General features: G+C 44.8%; 1 protein-coding gene across 12 annotated transcripts in view; it reads right to left on the reverse strand.

Moving 5' to 3' along the window:
• Positions 1-16,443, reverse strand: part of NFIA (nuclear factor I A) — a 244,661-nt gene that overhangs the window by 60,197 nt on the left and 168,021 nt on the right. For all 12 annotated transcript variants that reach the window (XM_040072268.2, XM_040072273.2, XM_040072276.2 and 9 more), the window contains 2 exons: positions 14,523-14,640; positions 12,027-12,154 (listed from right to left, as the gene is read on the reverse strand). In XM_040072268.2, the coding sequence (XP_039928202.1) occupies positions 12,027-12,154; positions 14,523-14,640 (246 nt within the window). The remainder of the gene's footprint in view (positions 1-12,026; positions 12,155-14,522; positions 14,641-16,443) is intronic.

Consider the following 16,443-nt stretch of genomic DNA (forward strand, 5'->3'; position numbering starts at 1 on the left):
TAACAGAGGACAAACAATTTCTTTAATGCTTACAAGGTACCATTTGGCGGGGGATTTGCATAAGAAATACAGCTGTTTGGGGGAATCTTTTAATTTTTAAAACCTCCAAACAGCCAGAATTTACAATCCTGCCTGGATGACGGGTCTTTTCAGGGATCAGTCTGATGTCAGATGTCAAACAGTCCCTTGGACAGCCAGGAGCAGCAAATTGCAGAGCACCTTTAGGTTACGTGTGGCCAAGGGGATTTCACTCAAGGATGGAGAACAGAGGTGGGTTGTAGGGACTGAAAGGGCAAAGAGAGGCAGAGGAGTCATGAACCAAGTGGGAATGAGCATCAACTTCTGTCTCAAAGCTGCTCCTCACACGTAGGATTGGCCACGCTCCGAGAGGAAGAGGCAGGATGATGCTTTACTTCCATTTGCCGTTATTTTGTTTAAAAGTAAAAGCAAGCCCTAAGACAGGGTTAAGCCTGGACTACATCCAAAGTGCTTTCTCCTGTTCAGAGCAAGGTAGTGCATTAGTGTGCTGCATCATGGATAATACTCCTGGAAACAAACGTGGGCTGCTGCAATAAAACACTAAATGCGAAGAAAGATAATCCATACATTTATATTTTTCAGATCTCGTTGGTTGTAAATCCTAATTTTTTTAAAAAAATAAAATCATTTCCCTCCTACAAGTGAAACCCTCCAGCCTTTGCTGAGATAAAACAGTCCCAGTTTTTCCAGAGAGCTGCTCTTGGGGCTGCATGTATCCCTTCACTCGCCTGCCTTTTTGGGGTTCAGAGATCTGCATGCAAATCTATTGAGGTAAATGAAGACTGTGCACAAAACTGTAGAACAGCCTATAATTTTCCAGCTAATTTTAGCAAGAGGATCTCTTATAGTTATGCTTTTTGGTGTATATCACACTAAAAATATCAGCGAGCCCTGATGTAAAGGCAGTAGCAGAAAGGATGATGTCAGTAGGGCTGTGCCAGAGTGGTGAGGACAAGCAGAGGTGGAGGATGTTGTGGATCTCCTGCTCTTCCCTGAGCAAGATGGAACCAGAACAGAGCTGTAGCTGTGCTAGATGCTGAGGTCTGAGTTTCTTTGGAGCTGGAAATTGAAAGAACTTAAAACATCATCCCTTTTTTAGGCTCTCTGGGAGGGTCACTGCATTCACACCGTGAGCTCTGGGGTGGAAGTCACAGAAAACCCACTTGGGGTGAACAGCACAGCTGCTGCCACAGCACACAGACATTTCTGCAGGTATAAGACGGCTCTGCAGCTACTCAGCCAAACTGTTACCTGAGCTAAGAGGCTGCTAGATGGATTTCTGTGCTTCCCTGTGCTCGCTGACTGCTGCGGTCAAAGTGTTGGGCAGCACTTAACTTGAAGGAAAGTAAAGAAAGAAACTGGGGAATGATTTATTCACTACTTCTGGCAGTGAAAAAGAAAACCACTGAGAAGCATCCAGCAAAATGATCAGGCAACAGACAAAAGAAGTGGTTCTTCCTCATGCAGCACTGAGTAAAACTGGAACTTTCTGCCATGGGATGTTGTAGAGGCCAAAATAAAGAACGGGTTAAAAGCAGATCTCTGAAAGGAAAGTTCACTGAAGGCAGTCAAACACACAGATGTGAACAAAACCTCTGGCTCATGAAACCAAGCTGTTTGCTGCCAAAATCCATGAGGCTGTACTCCGAAAAGCATCACTGGATGCCTCTCCTACTGCTGTTACCTCTCCTTAAGTGTCCACCGCCAGCTCTTGCCAGAGACAGCAAACTGCCTGTCTAGGTGAGCCTTTGGTTTAGCTGAGAAGAGCCTTTTGTTCCTCTCTGTGGGCAGATTTCTGTAGGCTGGAATGTGCTGTACCTGGCAGTTGAGAAGCAGGAAAATTGCAGTAGGTATCTAGTGCAATGAAATTAAGAACTGCTCCTCACCTGGTGCAGAACCAGGACCACATCTAGAGTCAGTGTGGCAGAAGGTGTGGGAAAGAGGATGGAAAAGAAGAGATGAGATTGAGTCTTCTTCCAAGACCAAGGTGGTTCTTACCATCTTCTGGAAGTGTCCAAGGCCAGGTTGGATGGGGCTTGAAGCAACCTGGGATAGTGGAAGGTGTCCCTGCCCATGGGATGAGCTTTTGAAGGTCCCTCCCAACCCAAACATTTCCATGATCTTATAATTCCTTCCATCTCCTAACACCTCTCCTTGCACCTTTTATCTTTGAGTGAAAATGTTTCCTTTCAAATAAAGCCTGTTTTCTCCGCTAAAGCCAAGATCAAACATGTGCAGGGAGTACAGTAGCTGCACTGTGTGCTAGGCACTGGAGTGATGGGTGTACTGGGAATGTTAATAAACAGTGCCCAGAGCAGAACTTCTGCATAAAAAAAGGGTGTATGTTACATCTCTCCCCCTCTCCCCTGTCTCATGCAATATTTACACAGCTGTGCTTTGTAAAAAGTGGTGTGTGGGGGGGTTATTATTATTTTTTTGTAATTTATTTACCTAAGATAGCCCAGCATCTGTTTTGTGGTGAGCTTCTTTCACAAAGTTTCACAGTTGCCTTGACTGATGCAAAAGGAGGTCACGCTCCTTACTCAGTGATCTTAAAACCATTTGTTTCAAACACTTAGCCGTTCTATTTGGCTAATTTTGTTCTGTTCTGTGTTTTTGGTTTGTCCTCTGCTTGGAAATGTGCATCCCTGGGGGAGACGATCTGGCTAGGTGAGTATTTTAGTTATCTGTTTTATAAAATGCAGAAGTGCACAGGAATTTGCAATAATATGCATCATTTACTGGCTCTCAATATGTACTGTATATTGGCTCTGAAGATTACTAATATTTTCCAGCTGCTTTCAAAAAAGAAAAGAAGAAAAAAAAGAAAAAAAAAAAAAAAGAAGAAAAAAGAAAAGTGTTCAATGGAGTCTTTGCAGTGGGTCCTTTCCCATGACTGCCTACACAGGTGATGAAGACTTTCCTGTGTCCTGAAGAATTAATAAGCCTGAACATTTCTATACCAGCAGCATACCACAGGAGATAAAATATTGCTTCTGCTTCCCAAACACATTAGAAAAAGCAAGTCTGCTGATCTCAACTGCTAAGACAGCACATGAAAGGAATGTAGTCCATTTCCCAACCAAGATTTAATCTATAGGAGAGTTTATAGATCCAAGTCAACATCCTGAATTGGTCCCAGAAGCAAACAAGAAGACTAGTTCAATTTTTGGAAGACTACTTTTAATGTGTTTAATGCTATTTTGCAACTAAACAGCCCTATGCTGCTCTATCAGACGATCTTCAAGGATATCTGGGTCCAGAGGAGATCTGTCTGGAGCTCACAAAGATTCAGGTTCGACAGACCCCAAACCGGCAAGAAATGCACAGGCACAGTCAACCAGAGGAGCTTCTGTCTTTTAGAGCTCACCTGTGGAAAGAAAGTGTCAGCTTCTGCCTCAGTGCCGAGGAAGGTGGTGATTTTATCTTGGTGTCAAAAGTGAAGCCCAAGACACATCACTGTCCTCACTTTAAGTTACATTTTGTGGGCTGTTGTGGACAGAGGTTGAGGACTCCCCATCCCTGGAAGTGTCCAAGGCTAGGCTTGGTGGGGCTCTGGGAAATCTGGGATGGTGGAAGGTGTCCCTGCCTGTGGCACTGGATGGGCTTTGGGATCCCTTCCAAGCTAAACCACGCTGTGATTCTTTGATTCTCTGATCAACAATGGGTGGCAACAAAATGTTTCTTGGCCACCAACAATGTCTGAGGCCCATGGATGCCCAACACAGCCCTGCCATTCCCAGGAATGCTGTTCTCATTGAGAAGCATCGTTCCAGCCTTTGTCAGGGAATAGTTTTCTATGCCGGAAATCCTTCCTATATGTCGGAAAAAAGGATGCAGGTGGTGTGAATTGTGTCTGGTGACAGAAATACCTCACGTGACCTTACGCTGTGACAGTGCACAAAAGATCTGCTTTTCTCTGGGTCACGGAGGTCAGGGAAAGCAGCACGTAGGGGCGATGTTAGCACCAGGCCAGTCAAAAACAGCTTTAATTTGGTAACTGCAGGAAAATTCTTTCTGCATTTTCAACTCAGAACTCCTACAGCTCCATCTCCATTTTTAAATGATGCATTTCCTGACATCTGGAACTAGATGCAAGAAGCAAAGCCACAGCACTGACCGACCGCTCGACTTCTCCGGGACCACGCTGAAGGGATGTTTTCCTCAGGGGATTACAGCAAAGCTGAGGCATGTGCTTCAACACTTGCATGGGATTACTAATTTTATTAAAAATGGAAAGTACAGTTTAGGCTGAATCCCAAGGCCAAGTCTTTCATGTTGTCCAGTGTCTGGGGGAAAAAATAAAAATAAAATAAAAGCAGCCCTTGGAGGGATGTGAAAACATCTAGAACTTTTCAATCTGAACTGACTTTTGGGTGAGCAGTTCTTGCCGCACCTCCAACTTCCTTCCATGGTTTTGAGGCAGCACTGCCAGCAGCATGGCATGTTGTCACAGGTCTCATGCTACTACGTGAATTGCCAAAGACAAGCTGAGCTATTGATCCAGTGGTAATTTGCTGTCAAAATGACTCTGTCTGTGATGGCAAATGAGCAATGTTAATCACTTGACTTGACGAATGCCACTGCGAAAGACTGACAATGCTTAAAGCACCACCATGGACCTGCTGCGTTTTTCCTGGCTCCATTAAGTTCCTGGTCCTCACTGGCCTTGACCAATTAGAGTTTAGCTTATCCTCCATTAAGGGAAAAGTTCTGTTTAAAATAAACAACAACTTATATTGGTGAGTAACTCATCAGCTATGCAGCAGCCTGATTCTGATTGCCTGGCAGGGAAACACACACATTTTGTGCAGTATCTGATAAAAGATCTATAATGTGCTAACACAAACCTATCATGTAGCACCTGTGACTAACAGATTGTGATATCAAAGTCTTGATGCCTAAGTGCTCCTGTAAATGCATTAAACTTTTAGCGGCAGGAACTGTAGACTGCCAGTGACAAGGAGCTGATATGGTATTTCAGTAAAAGTTGATAAGTGTTATTGCTCTTAGAAGAAAAGGAAAATCTTATGTTCTTGAAAACCACTGGGCAGCTTGTGTTTTGATGGGATACTGTAATGCAGAGAGCAGGGATATGGCAACACATGGACTCTATGAAAAAAAAGGCATTTAAGGAAAGCTCTGTACCCTACAGCTGCTGGAGTTACTTGAAGTGTGTTCCCGTTGTACATTCCACTTCAAGCATCTACCTGTTCGCTTGGAGTCAGCTTTTTAGGTGGCTGCCTGCATGTGGGGCCTTGTTGAATTCTGTATTAAAGAACAAAGTTCGTCCTGAACACGAGGAACAACTTTTTTCCTGAGCAGGTTGCCCAGAGAGGGTGTGGAGTCTCCCTCGCTGGAAATATTCAAGACTGTGCCCTCTGCTCTGGGATGACCCTGCTTGAGCAGGGAGTTGGGACCAGATGACCCCACTGTGGTTCCTTCCAGCCTGAAACATTCTGTGTGAAATGTTCCCACTGTCTTTAGATATTAAGTTCAATGGAGGAAAAAACGGCACGGGTGCCTGCTGGGAGATGTGCTGAGGTGTGTAATGAAGCTGCTGCACGAGGCAGGTACAGGCAGAACAGCTCTGGGACTGACCTCACACAGTGAGAACCAGAGGGCAATTCAAAGTCACATCTGGGAAATACTGAGTAAATACAATTGGCAGGGATCCTGGGTGTAGACCTCCTCTGGTCTAAGGAAAAGTGATGTTACCCAGGCTCTGTCTTTCTTCTGTAGGTCTATGAGTATCCATAAAAAGTTCAGCTCAAGGAAATTAATAAAGATCATGAAATTCCTGCATCTAGTTATGATCCAGCGAAAACTGCCCACCGCAGCAAGTCACTGAAAAGTAGTGCCAGAGAATTATTTGACATTGAATACTCCAGGTCTGAAGTTGAATGTTTTCCCAGTGAAAAGGGATTATTTTTCTATTCCTTATTTTGTATAATACATGGTTCTCATGTTTTTCATCGCATTTTCTGCAGTTAGTCCCTTGAATCACTGGCAGTAATGCAGCACAATCATTGAAAACTTCTCTGGGCTCTGAGTTAGTGCACAACGTCAAGGCCTTTGATGAGCCCACAGACCTTTTGCCTGAGGACAGATCGGACACACTCTGCATTGCTGATGCTGGGACGCACCACATATTTTATCTTCCAGGCAGTGCCAGGCAACAGCTGTGCTTGGGGCATAAAGAGCACGATCTAGGATCTCCCCTATAGCACTTTCTCTCGAATTTCCAAGATATAATTCCAAACAGACATTGAAAACAAACTCTTGTGGTCATCTGAACTATGCCTGAATGAGCTTTTCTGATGCATGTGGCATAAATAAAAAGTTTCTCAGTAAATATGGAGAAGTTTTCTTGCATACTGAGGAGAAAGGCAATGCCAGATTTCAGAAAAGCATTATTGGAACAAGTTCTGGACTGGTTGCCTGCATGTGGTTGTTCCCTAACCAGCCATGGGGAGAGGCGCGGCACCGTTAAGTTAGGGGTCACTGACACTGCAAGGGAAACAATCCAAAATAAGATCTCAGCTCTTCCGTTGCACAGAAATTCCTCAGGAACTGTTTTCAGACAGTCCCATAGGTGGTGGCATGAGAACAAGCAGCAGCAGCCCGGGTGGCTCAGTGAGCAATCATGAGGCTGACTTTAGAAGCAATGTTACCACCACAGATGAGTCCAGCAGTCTAACAGGGAGCTCTCGAGCTTTCTGCGGGCTCATGAAAGATTATCAACCTCACAAACCCCTGGAACTGTGGATATGTCTATCAGCCATGCAGTGCAAGAGGTATTACTGACTCCTTAATGTTTCTGCACTGTAAGTTTTGTTTGTTTCCTGGGGTTTTCAAGGCGAAGACACACAAACGCCCAGCACAGCATAATGGGAGCAGAACATCCAGGGTGGAGCTGGGGCATGGGGATGACCATGACATGAACAGCCACACCAGCCTTCCAGTGGAAAAAGGACCACAGAGCTCCAGCCATTTCCCAAACCAAGTTGGTCAAGACCACAACCAAAGCAGAGCTGTTTTTCTCTTCGGACCCCTCAAGAAGTGAAAACATGTCCCTTTCCTGGGATTACTGTCCTCTAGGGACTAAACTACCGTGTGGAAATACAAGTAGGAGATCTAAGAATAAAGAAGAAGATCTAAGTAAAGAAGCAAGTAGAATACCTAAGTAAAGAATCCAATAGGATACTCTGACTTTGCATCTTAAACATTTCTTTCCATGCCACGCTGTAGAAACACAATGGAAGCAGGCTTGGCAAACACCATCCATATGTTTCACAAAATGACTGAGGGAGCACGATGTGAACATTACTCCTGGACTGGATCAAGAGAACGCATTAAAAAAATGCACAAATGGAATACAGATATACATTAACTCAATCTTTGCTTATTATGGAATTAAAAAGCATATACCTGTAATTATGGCTTACCCCCATTACAAGCAGGGCTGCCAAGGAACTGAACACAGGCCAGCTTTGTGCAGGAGTTCAAAGCCAGTGTGATGTTGCCTTATTTTCTTACTAACATCATCTTTATCCTCTCTTGCCCTTCTTCTCAGTTAACAAGAGTTATGTACTGAAAGTGCTGAGATAAAGTAATGGCAAGGAGGATACCGCAAAAGGTATTTGAAAAGCAGAAGTAATTTACTACATGTCTGCTTTGTTTTACTTCCTAAGCCTTCCTGTTGTGAAAGGAAATTCATCTTTTCTGGCAGACTCCAGCCTTTTTAGGTCGGAGAGCTCCCCAGGAGCTTTCGAGTGCAGGTAAATGGATGTGAGACTCAAGGAGTACAGCACAAGCAACATGGGATTAATGCTGGGGTTTGCTTTGGCTGTCACGTCTGACGTACAAGGAGAGTGCTGCACCCTTGGTGGCAGGAAATATCTGTAAAAAAACCCCAAAAGCTGAGTCCTTTGCTCATCACTGCCTCATGTGCCATGGAGGGAAAGGTCGTGCTGCTGGTGGGTGAAGCATGAAGGACCTACACCCAGGTGGGTGAAGCACGGAGGATCTACACCCAGCAAAGTCTCCACGTGAAACAGACATCAGGGTGCCTCAGCAGAGCAAGTAAAAGCTCAGAGGAAGGGCTGTGGATGGACAATAGGTGCAGCCTGTATCCTGCACACAGCAGGGACCCCAGGAGTAGGCATGGGGGAAGCATCCACTGCCTAATCTAAATAGCACACAGAGTGGTTTTGTCCTCTTCTGTTCTCCAGCCAGTTTGCACATATGTTCTGAGCATACAGCCTGCCCTCCAAAGACCACTTACAGGGGCAATCACAGGGAAGCAAAGCAGGAAGAAAAGTATCCAAAAAGGGAATTTGTTCAAGAGAAAAAAATGGAGACAGATGTAGAGTGACTAGTCACGGCTGGCGGTAAATAACCCTCTGCCTGGAGTGCTCTCTAAGAGGAGTTCACATATTCCATTTCATATTTCCTTTCTAGGAAGTCAAATCTTTGTTTTTCTGGCATTTGTTCTTTTCCCCTTCTGTATGGTCTAAAGCTGTCTTTTCATTTTCCCTTTCTCTTCTACGTCCTGCTCTCTTTGAAGGGCATTTCTCCCATCTCCCCCTCACACAGACCTGATTTCCCTGCGCTGTCCCAGGCCACACCTTTCCCTACCACCCTCTCCCTGTGTCTGTGCCACGAGCACGTGCGTGCTTCACACCTGCTCCAGCGTTTGAGCCTCCCCTCTTTCTCATGTGCACACCTCAAAATTAAGCAGATGCGACACACGGAGATGGAATATTCATCCTCTCACTCCCATAAACCTGTCAAGGCACATAGGCCAAGAAGCTATCTCTGCATAAATCTAAATCTCCTGTGAGGAAGCAATCTACTCAAAGGCAATAAAGGCAAAGGATGTATTATTATCTTTGGTGTGGATCCTACTGGGCTGGGAGGTTGGCTGCTGGCTCCTCTCTGAACTTTCCTTCCCAGCCAGAGCAGCCATCCCACAGACAAGTCCAAGCTTCCTTTCCTTGGTCTGATTTCCTCCTCCTGTTGTTTGGCCAGTAACCCAAAGGACAGGGTTTAATTATGGAGTTTGGAAACCTGGCTTGCTCTGCTTTGCCAGCACGGGATAAAACTTCAGCCTGTCTTCTGAAACAGCACCATTCTGCACTGCTGATACCTGTGTTATCCCACACAGCACAAAATGAGCCGCGGGGAAGAAATGCCAAGCTAAACAAAAAGATGGGTTTAGTCTTTAAACTTCTACTGCGAGTTTTGCCGAGAAGAAAACAAAACACCGAAGCTCAGAGATTACTGTATGCTAAAAACTGTGCCACCATTTTGATTGTAGATTAAATAAATGGCAAGGCCTTTCTCTGGAAATAAAGACATCGGAAGGGATGGATCTGAAACTGGTCCAGGCTCCTAAGCTCCCTCTCAGAGAGGAATGCTGTGGAAAGCCCCCAGCTAAAATGGGATGTTAACATCACTTGTACAGTTCTCAGGTGACCAAGTTATTTTCTTTCTTTCAGATGCCCCACTGAAAACTCCTGAAGCATTTAACACTTCTGGAGGTGAAACCCCTGTGTCAAACACAAAAGGCCACACTTTAAAGTCAGACCCAGGTGTGATGTCTGTGCACAGACCACAGCAGGACGTGTCCCTCGGGGGAGAACCTCAGGGCAGTGACACACCACTGCTGCCCTGGCAGGGAAGGACACGCAGCACTGCTTTGTCCTTCACCACTGATGAGCTGCGGCTCTTCAGGTAATCCCTCTGTCAGGCGTGCTCTTGCAGTGACCCTGTTTTACAGAGAGGCTGAGGCAATGAATCCAGAGGACAGGCTGCTGGAAAGCCACGGCAGAAGCACTGGGGTGGGGCTGCGTGGATACAGCACAAGGATGGCTTGGAAGTGCCTCCCACGTGGGCAGGATATAGCTCTTTTTCTTCATAGCTGTGACAGTGATAGATGGCTTGGCGAATCTGAGCTATATCTAGTTGGTACCTGGCTACAGTCCCTGATGCTGCAAGGTGATTTTCTGCCATATTACAGGCAAGGCTAAGCAGAATTTGGGATTTTTCTATAATAAGTGAGGAAGGTCATGAGGAAGGAAGAACCTCCCCTTGTCTGGCTTGTTCCTGCCTTTCTGAGCGCCTCAGGAAGTTTGACACGGGCAGCTGTGCTTCCTCACGATGGGCACCCAGTGGTGCCAAGAGCAGGAGAGGTGCTTTGGAGGTGTGAGGCTTTGAGTGCATCCCTTGCCCAGCTCAGCAGCTCAGTGCCACCATCAAGACAGGACTTGGATGAGCCAGAGGTAATGACCACACGTGGGGAAAAACCACCAGAAGTGACAGCAGAATTAATGGCCGACTTCTGGCTGCTGCGCAAATGGAGAACATTTGTCATTAACAACGAGTACCCCAAACTTTGGGGGGAGCTGTCCCCCAGCCTGACAGTGATGCAGAAGCAGTGACCCCATCAGATTTCAGCCATCTGTGTCTGCAGAGCAGGCTGCGATCTCCCCCTTTCAGCGGGCGCCGAGCTTTTGTCCGCCTTTCTGCCGCTCCGTGAGCAGAGGTTTAGCACAAGGTGAAGCTCTGCCTTACATCATCTGGAGCCTGGAGCTGATGGAGGGGACAGCCCCTGGTGCCCGTGGAGCAGGACACCTCAGAGCAAACACCAGAGCCCTGGGGACGGCGGTGGCAAGGCAGTCACGGGGAGCCTGGCACTTGTCTGCCTGCAGGTCCACCCTCTCCTCCTGCCAAAGTGCCACATCTGCAGTCAATAAGGGCCCACAAGCTGGCTCCTCCTCATTAGAGGAGAGAGGGCAGCTGGCAGGGGATCCTCCAAGGGCTCCCAGGCACAGGAATCAGTCTCCTCCCAGTCTGGAATAGCCCAAATTTGGTGACTTTCTGGGCATGCTGTAAAGGACAGCTGTTTGACAGGGTCTCCAGAGAAAGCTGTGGGTATGTTTCCTACATGATGAAGGATATAGGTGGCTGGCCAAGTGCCCACGGAACTGATTTTAATGCTGTGCAGGTCGAATTTACTTTGCTGTGCTGTATAGTTCATTATACACAGTGCCCTGGACAAGCATGTGTTTTTTCCCAAACAAACCAAACCCATACTATTTTAAATCCAGACAAACAAAAAAAGACAAAAATTATGAATTGCAAAAGACCCTTTGCACCTTTCGAGGACCTTCTCAAACCCTGGGAGGCACTGCTTGCCTTCCTCTAACAAATAAGACTTCTATTTTTTTATTGGCAATAAATACTTGATTATTTGGCTGTAAGCAACACTGAGGTATTAACTTCACCTGTGCACATAGCACTGACCCAGAAAAATATTTCCAATAGTATTAAGCACCCAGATGATCTCAGGAAAAGTGATCAATGGACAGTTAAGAACGTAACATAACCCAAAAAAAATGATCAACAGGAAAGATCACACACAAAAATTAACTGAGAAGAGGCCAAGGAGCTTCCTCAACGTTCTGAAGTGCAACACCCAGTGATATCTATTTTGATATGAAGCCTCCAATCACACTTCACAGCATTGCAGATTAATAAAACAACTCCTTCTGTAAGTCTCTTAAAAGTCATTACTAAGTGATCTCAAGTGTTGTATAATGCTTGAGAAGTCCTTCTACCTTATACAAGTTTAGGGATATTTATTTAAGCAGCATAACTGATGGAGCACAGCCCAGACAGGTACCGCTTTTTGCTAGAAAAAGCTATCCCAGGGCTGAATCTGGACAATTTGACAGAAAAAGACCGCCTATCTTCTGCTGCATTATTTAAATACTTCAGATATTTGGCCAAAAAACAGAAGTGACACACTACAGAAACATTCACAGCTGCAGGAGCAATAAAACCACTGCCATATTTTCATTAGGCCGTTTCTCAGAAGTGACGAGACGTCTAGAACTGGTCACCTCTCTAACACAGCAATTCTGATAACGAAACAGAGCAAGTGGAGATGATGTTCTGGGGCTCTGGGAGCCGGGGCTTACCTGGCTCCACTTCATGCCATCCACTGGACTGGCTGCCACTGCCCGGAGAGCGCCCTTGGCTTGTGTAGAACGGCTCCTCACCAGGGCTGTCCATCTCATCCTCCACAGACTTGAGACGTTTTGTGGAGCTGAGAATGAAAAAAAAAAAAACAAAACAAAAAAACCCACATAATGAAGGCATGGAAGAGGAACCAAGGCACTGCTGTTGTGACATGCTTGAGAATAACTCAAGGCAGGACAGATTTAGGGCGTTTTGGTGAGATACAAAACAACATTTCACAGGCCAAACCCCCAAACGCACACCAGTTTGACCAGAAGTTAGTCTGACATTTAGGCTTTCACAGATTCAGAAGTAGAACATTTTTCAAAGCACGCAGAGGTCAATAAAAAGGCAAGAATTTCATCTGCATTGCGTGGTTCTTGCAGTTTGAGTGAATACGGTGATGACACAAGGGACTTAATTTTCACTGCCAGATTTTTTCACGGCTAATTCTGAAAGCAAATTGTTTATCAGTTCGAACTTTTATTTTCAATCTTTCCAATTAGCCCAGACTTCAGTCCCATAAGAAGAAAAATAGGCAAGTGAATGATGGAACAATCCATTCTTGGTTCAAATGTTCACGTTATCCTACAGTAAGAAGCATTTGACTCTGCAGCTGTGCCAGCAAGCATAGAAAGCCCCCAATGGGTATCTCTGGCCAGTGTCAGCATTAAAGAATCCCCCTGTGATGCATCACACCTCCCTCACCAGAGGCTCAGGACACAGAAGAGCCCTTTGAGTGGTCTCTGGTGGCCACTGGCTCCAGCAGTTCTGCAGGGAGAGGATCCCAGAGCCAAAGACACTCAGCTTGGCTCTGTTTTCCATAATGAGTTGTACAGACTGCGTGGAGACCTTACTGAGAATTTCTGTTCTAAGTACTTTTCCAAGGCTGGGCCAGCTCACTTTTTTTTTTTCCCCCCAAATCTGTATTCTATTAAGACTTAAGGCATTGAAGAACAGGCTCCTCTGTGCAGGGGGAACACATTTAACAGACATAAAATCTTCCACTATTGGTTTAGAGCTTGCAGCCTCCCCACCCGAAGCTCTGCACAGGTAGGAGCTGGCGGGTGTGCAAAACCAGTTGGTGAGAAACAGGAAGAATAAGTCTTATGGCATGTGTGGAATGCAGGTTTGGCCATTCCTTAATTTAGAGAATTGTTATGTGTCAATAGGGGAAATTGTGTGCATACAATATAATTACCGCCTGATAATTCTGCTGAGTCTGTGTATTTAAAGAATTTTTTTTTTTTTCCTGACTGGGAACAGCCTAATGAGAGGAAAACAAACATATTACCAAGTTATTAACTACCCATGCTGTTTATAATTAGCTCCTTATCAGTGGTAGCTATTTGCAGAAGAATAGAAGAGCAACAACTGAGCTCTTAAGTAACATTAATAACCTCACTTTTGCTTCTGGAGCCACCAGTAAATTCTACCTGAGAATGGTGCTAATGATGAGTGCTGTAGGCTACACAGTTTACAGGCAAGAAAGAAACAGCACAAAGTTTTTAATTGATGTGTAATGGGAGTTGTAGTCACTGAGCTTCATAACGTGCACGCTAAGTGCAAGACAGAATGTTCTTCCAATTACTGCAAACTGTAGGAAGTTACTGCTAAGAGCCTCTCGTTAAAGATTATTATTTTTAAAATAAAAACAACAGCTATATTCAAAGTATGGAGATATTTCACACGTGCACTTGCTCACTGCAAAACTGGTGGCACTGCAGGCTGAGATAAAAACGTGAAAGAGCGCTGGGCTGGAGTTAGACTTTCTTGTCATGTCTGTGAAATAAGTGATCTATTTTGGCTGTGGGGGAAAAAAAAATCAATCTGGTTCCTTAATAGTGCTCAAGACTACTCGAGTGACTGAGCTTGTTTATAAATCTAATCTCATGGATGATTAAAGTGAAAGGTAAAAAATAAAAAATATCCTTGTTTGATAGTTGGCATCTAAGCCGAAATCAAAATCAGATGGGGCAGTCATCTGCATTAGCAATTCGGTTTTCCAAAGGCTGAGTCACAAACTTCTAAATGCTTTATGAAAACAAAATGCTTTATAGAACAAGGTCCTAAAACAGTCAGTCTCACAGGTAACACTTTTTACAATAAAGAATACATGCAAGTCTATCTTAAGACTGTCCTTGCATCTTATTACACTCCAAGTTCTCTTTTGCCACAAGCTGAAACCCAGCAATTCCAGTGGAACTTCTCCTGATACACCCAGATACAACCAGGAGCTACACACATCCACGCAGCAGTTTTTCTCAGAGGCTTGTACACACAGAAAGAACTTTACTGCAATCCAGCTGAACATTCAGCTCTGTGAGTCTGAAACAGCTCCACATCGTGAGGCCCCCAAACAGCTTGTCAGAGAATTTAATGGTTACTTTCCCAGATGAGTGATGATGCTGGCCTGGGTTTCCAAGGAACCTGGTAGTAGGCAGAGATTAAATTACCTGGTAGAGGATGTGCTAGGTAAAGACCTCCTCATTGCTCCTGGGCTCATGCTGTAGTATGAAGAACTTTCCAAATCTGAGAGGGAGAAATTAGGGCCTGTTCCTGCAGCTATCGGTGCTGGGGAAACAAAAGAGATTGCAGTCAGTAAGTCATGTGAATATGGCATGAATTGCACTTCAAAATCACTTTCTTCTTCCTCATGAGTGTGTTTAGTTTCACGATGGGAACAGGTGGGATGTGGAAATTAGGAAATGCTAATGGTACCTGGCATTGCAATCAAGAAGATGGAAATTTTATCAAGAATACTATGTTCTATGACATAGAATCTCTCTTACGTTCCTCCAAAGATGTTATTATTATTATTTTAAATTAAACAATTACAACACGACTTTCTCTAAGCACTGCTTTTCTATTAATGTCATTCTAACATTTAATGAAACCTGTTGCTTTTAGGACCACGTTGTCTCTATTGGCACGGTTACAGATAGGCTGCATCATCCCTGTAGAGTGCTTGGCAGGATCTATGAGCAGCACAGGCAGGGAAATACACCTCAGAACCTCTGGGGTACATGTGATGTACAGCCACAAACACAGGTTAAAAAAGTGGATGAGAAACTCGAGTTCTTTTCTGCCTAAGAGCATCTGAGCTTTCCTCTGGCCTCTCCTCCAGCTAAATCAGAGCTGGAGACATACGACTCCCCAAAAGTTTTTATCCAGCAGCGAGCTTCCACTCTTCACCTCATCACCTTATCCAGTACTGAAATTTTTATTGCAAGGGATATGAATCCCTGCAATTTCCCTGTCCTGGATCTTCGGTTTCACGTTAAACATCACGGATTCCTACACACCCTGAAATCTGCAGGCACAAGCCATGAACTCCACGTGCTGTATTTCTTCTGAGAGCAGACAAGGAACAGAGCAGCTTAACGTTGAAGTCAGCAGAGAATGGATTTCGTGCCGAAATGCCACTAATACAGCAAACGGCACCACGTCCACTGTGGCTGCTCCAGCGCTATTTACAGGACAATACAACTTCGGGGGCTGACAATTAGAGATCATGATTTTCTCTCACATTTCAGAGCCATCTGAAAAAGGATGTCCTGCACAATGAAATGCACCAGCTTGGCCCAGGCTGTATTGTCTGAGAGCCCTGATTCACAGCCACAAAGGCGAAGCAGTCTCAGTGCCACACAGGGGATGCCGAGCCAAGTTTAATCTTTGGTCTGAGAACCTGGCCCATTTTCAAACATGGAAAAATCTCTCAGTCCAACAGGGAAGGAGTGAGGAAATGAAGACAGGATAGCTCCTATCACCCAGCTAACATGTCTGGGCTGGGAGTGCTGCCACTGACTGTAACAGGGCCAGTATTTCACCCCAAGTCTTAAGGAGCTCACAATGTCAGATTTGACAGAGGAATAATGTTGCTTTGCAGCTGCCTCATCATCCCCACAAGACAATTAGTTGTTGTTTGGCAAGGATCTTTTAAGAACGTCATTGAGACAGAAAGGGAACAGCCTGGATATCCACGGACTTTTAAAAGCCGGGGATAGAAAATGCACAACGCCATTAAAACTTGAGAAAATCTGGAATGATCATTAAAAGGAATTAAGTTGGGAAGTAATTTATGACAAGAACACTCAAATCCTTTGTTACCTTCTCTTAACTATCATACACTTCCTGCACACTGGCTATATGAGAGGGTGTGCTAACAGAGGGAAAGAAAAATTAAGCACAGTAAAATTAACTCGTTTTATCAATTTGTGCTTTCTGCAACAGTTTCCTGACAGCAGCTACAAGAGGCTGTAAAACTGATGAATTTGCATGGAAAAAGAAACCGGTGTAAGTAATTTGTGTAAAAGGTAACAGGGACATGGACTGCTATAATTCAGACACCCTGCAGATAGCAGAGTGCTGCAGTGT

Source organism: Hirundo rustica, chromosome 9 (assembly GCF_015227805.2).
Source record: "Hirundo rustica isolate bHirRus1 chromosome 9, bHirRus1.pri.v3, whole genome shotgun sequence".
Classification (NCBI taxonomy): domain Eukaryota; kingdom Metazoa; phylum Chordata; class Aves; order Passeriformes; family Hirundinidae; genus Hirundo; species Hirundo rustica.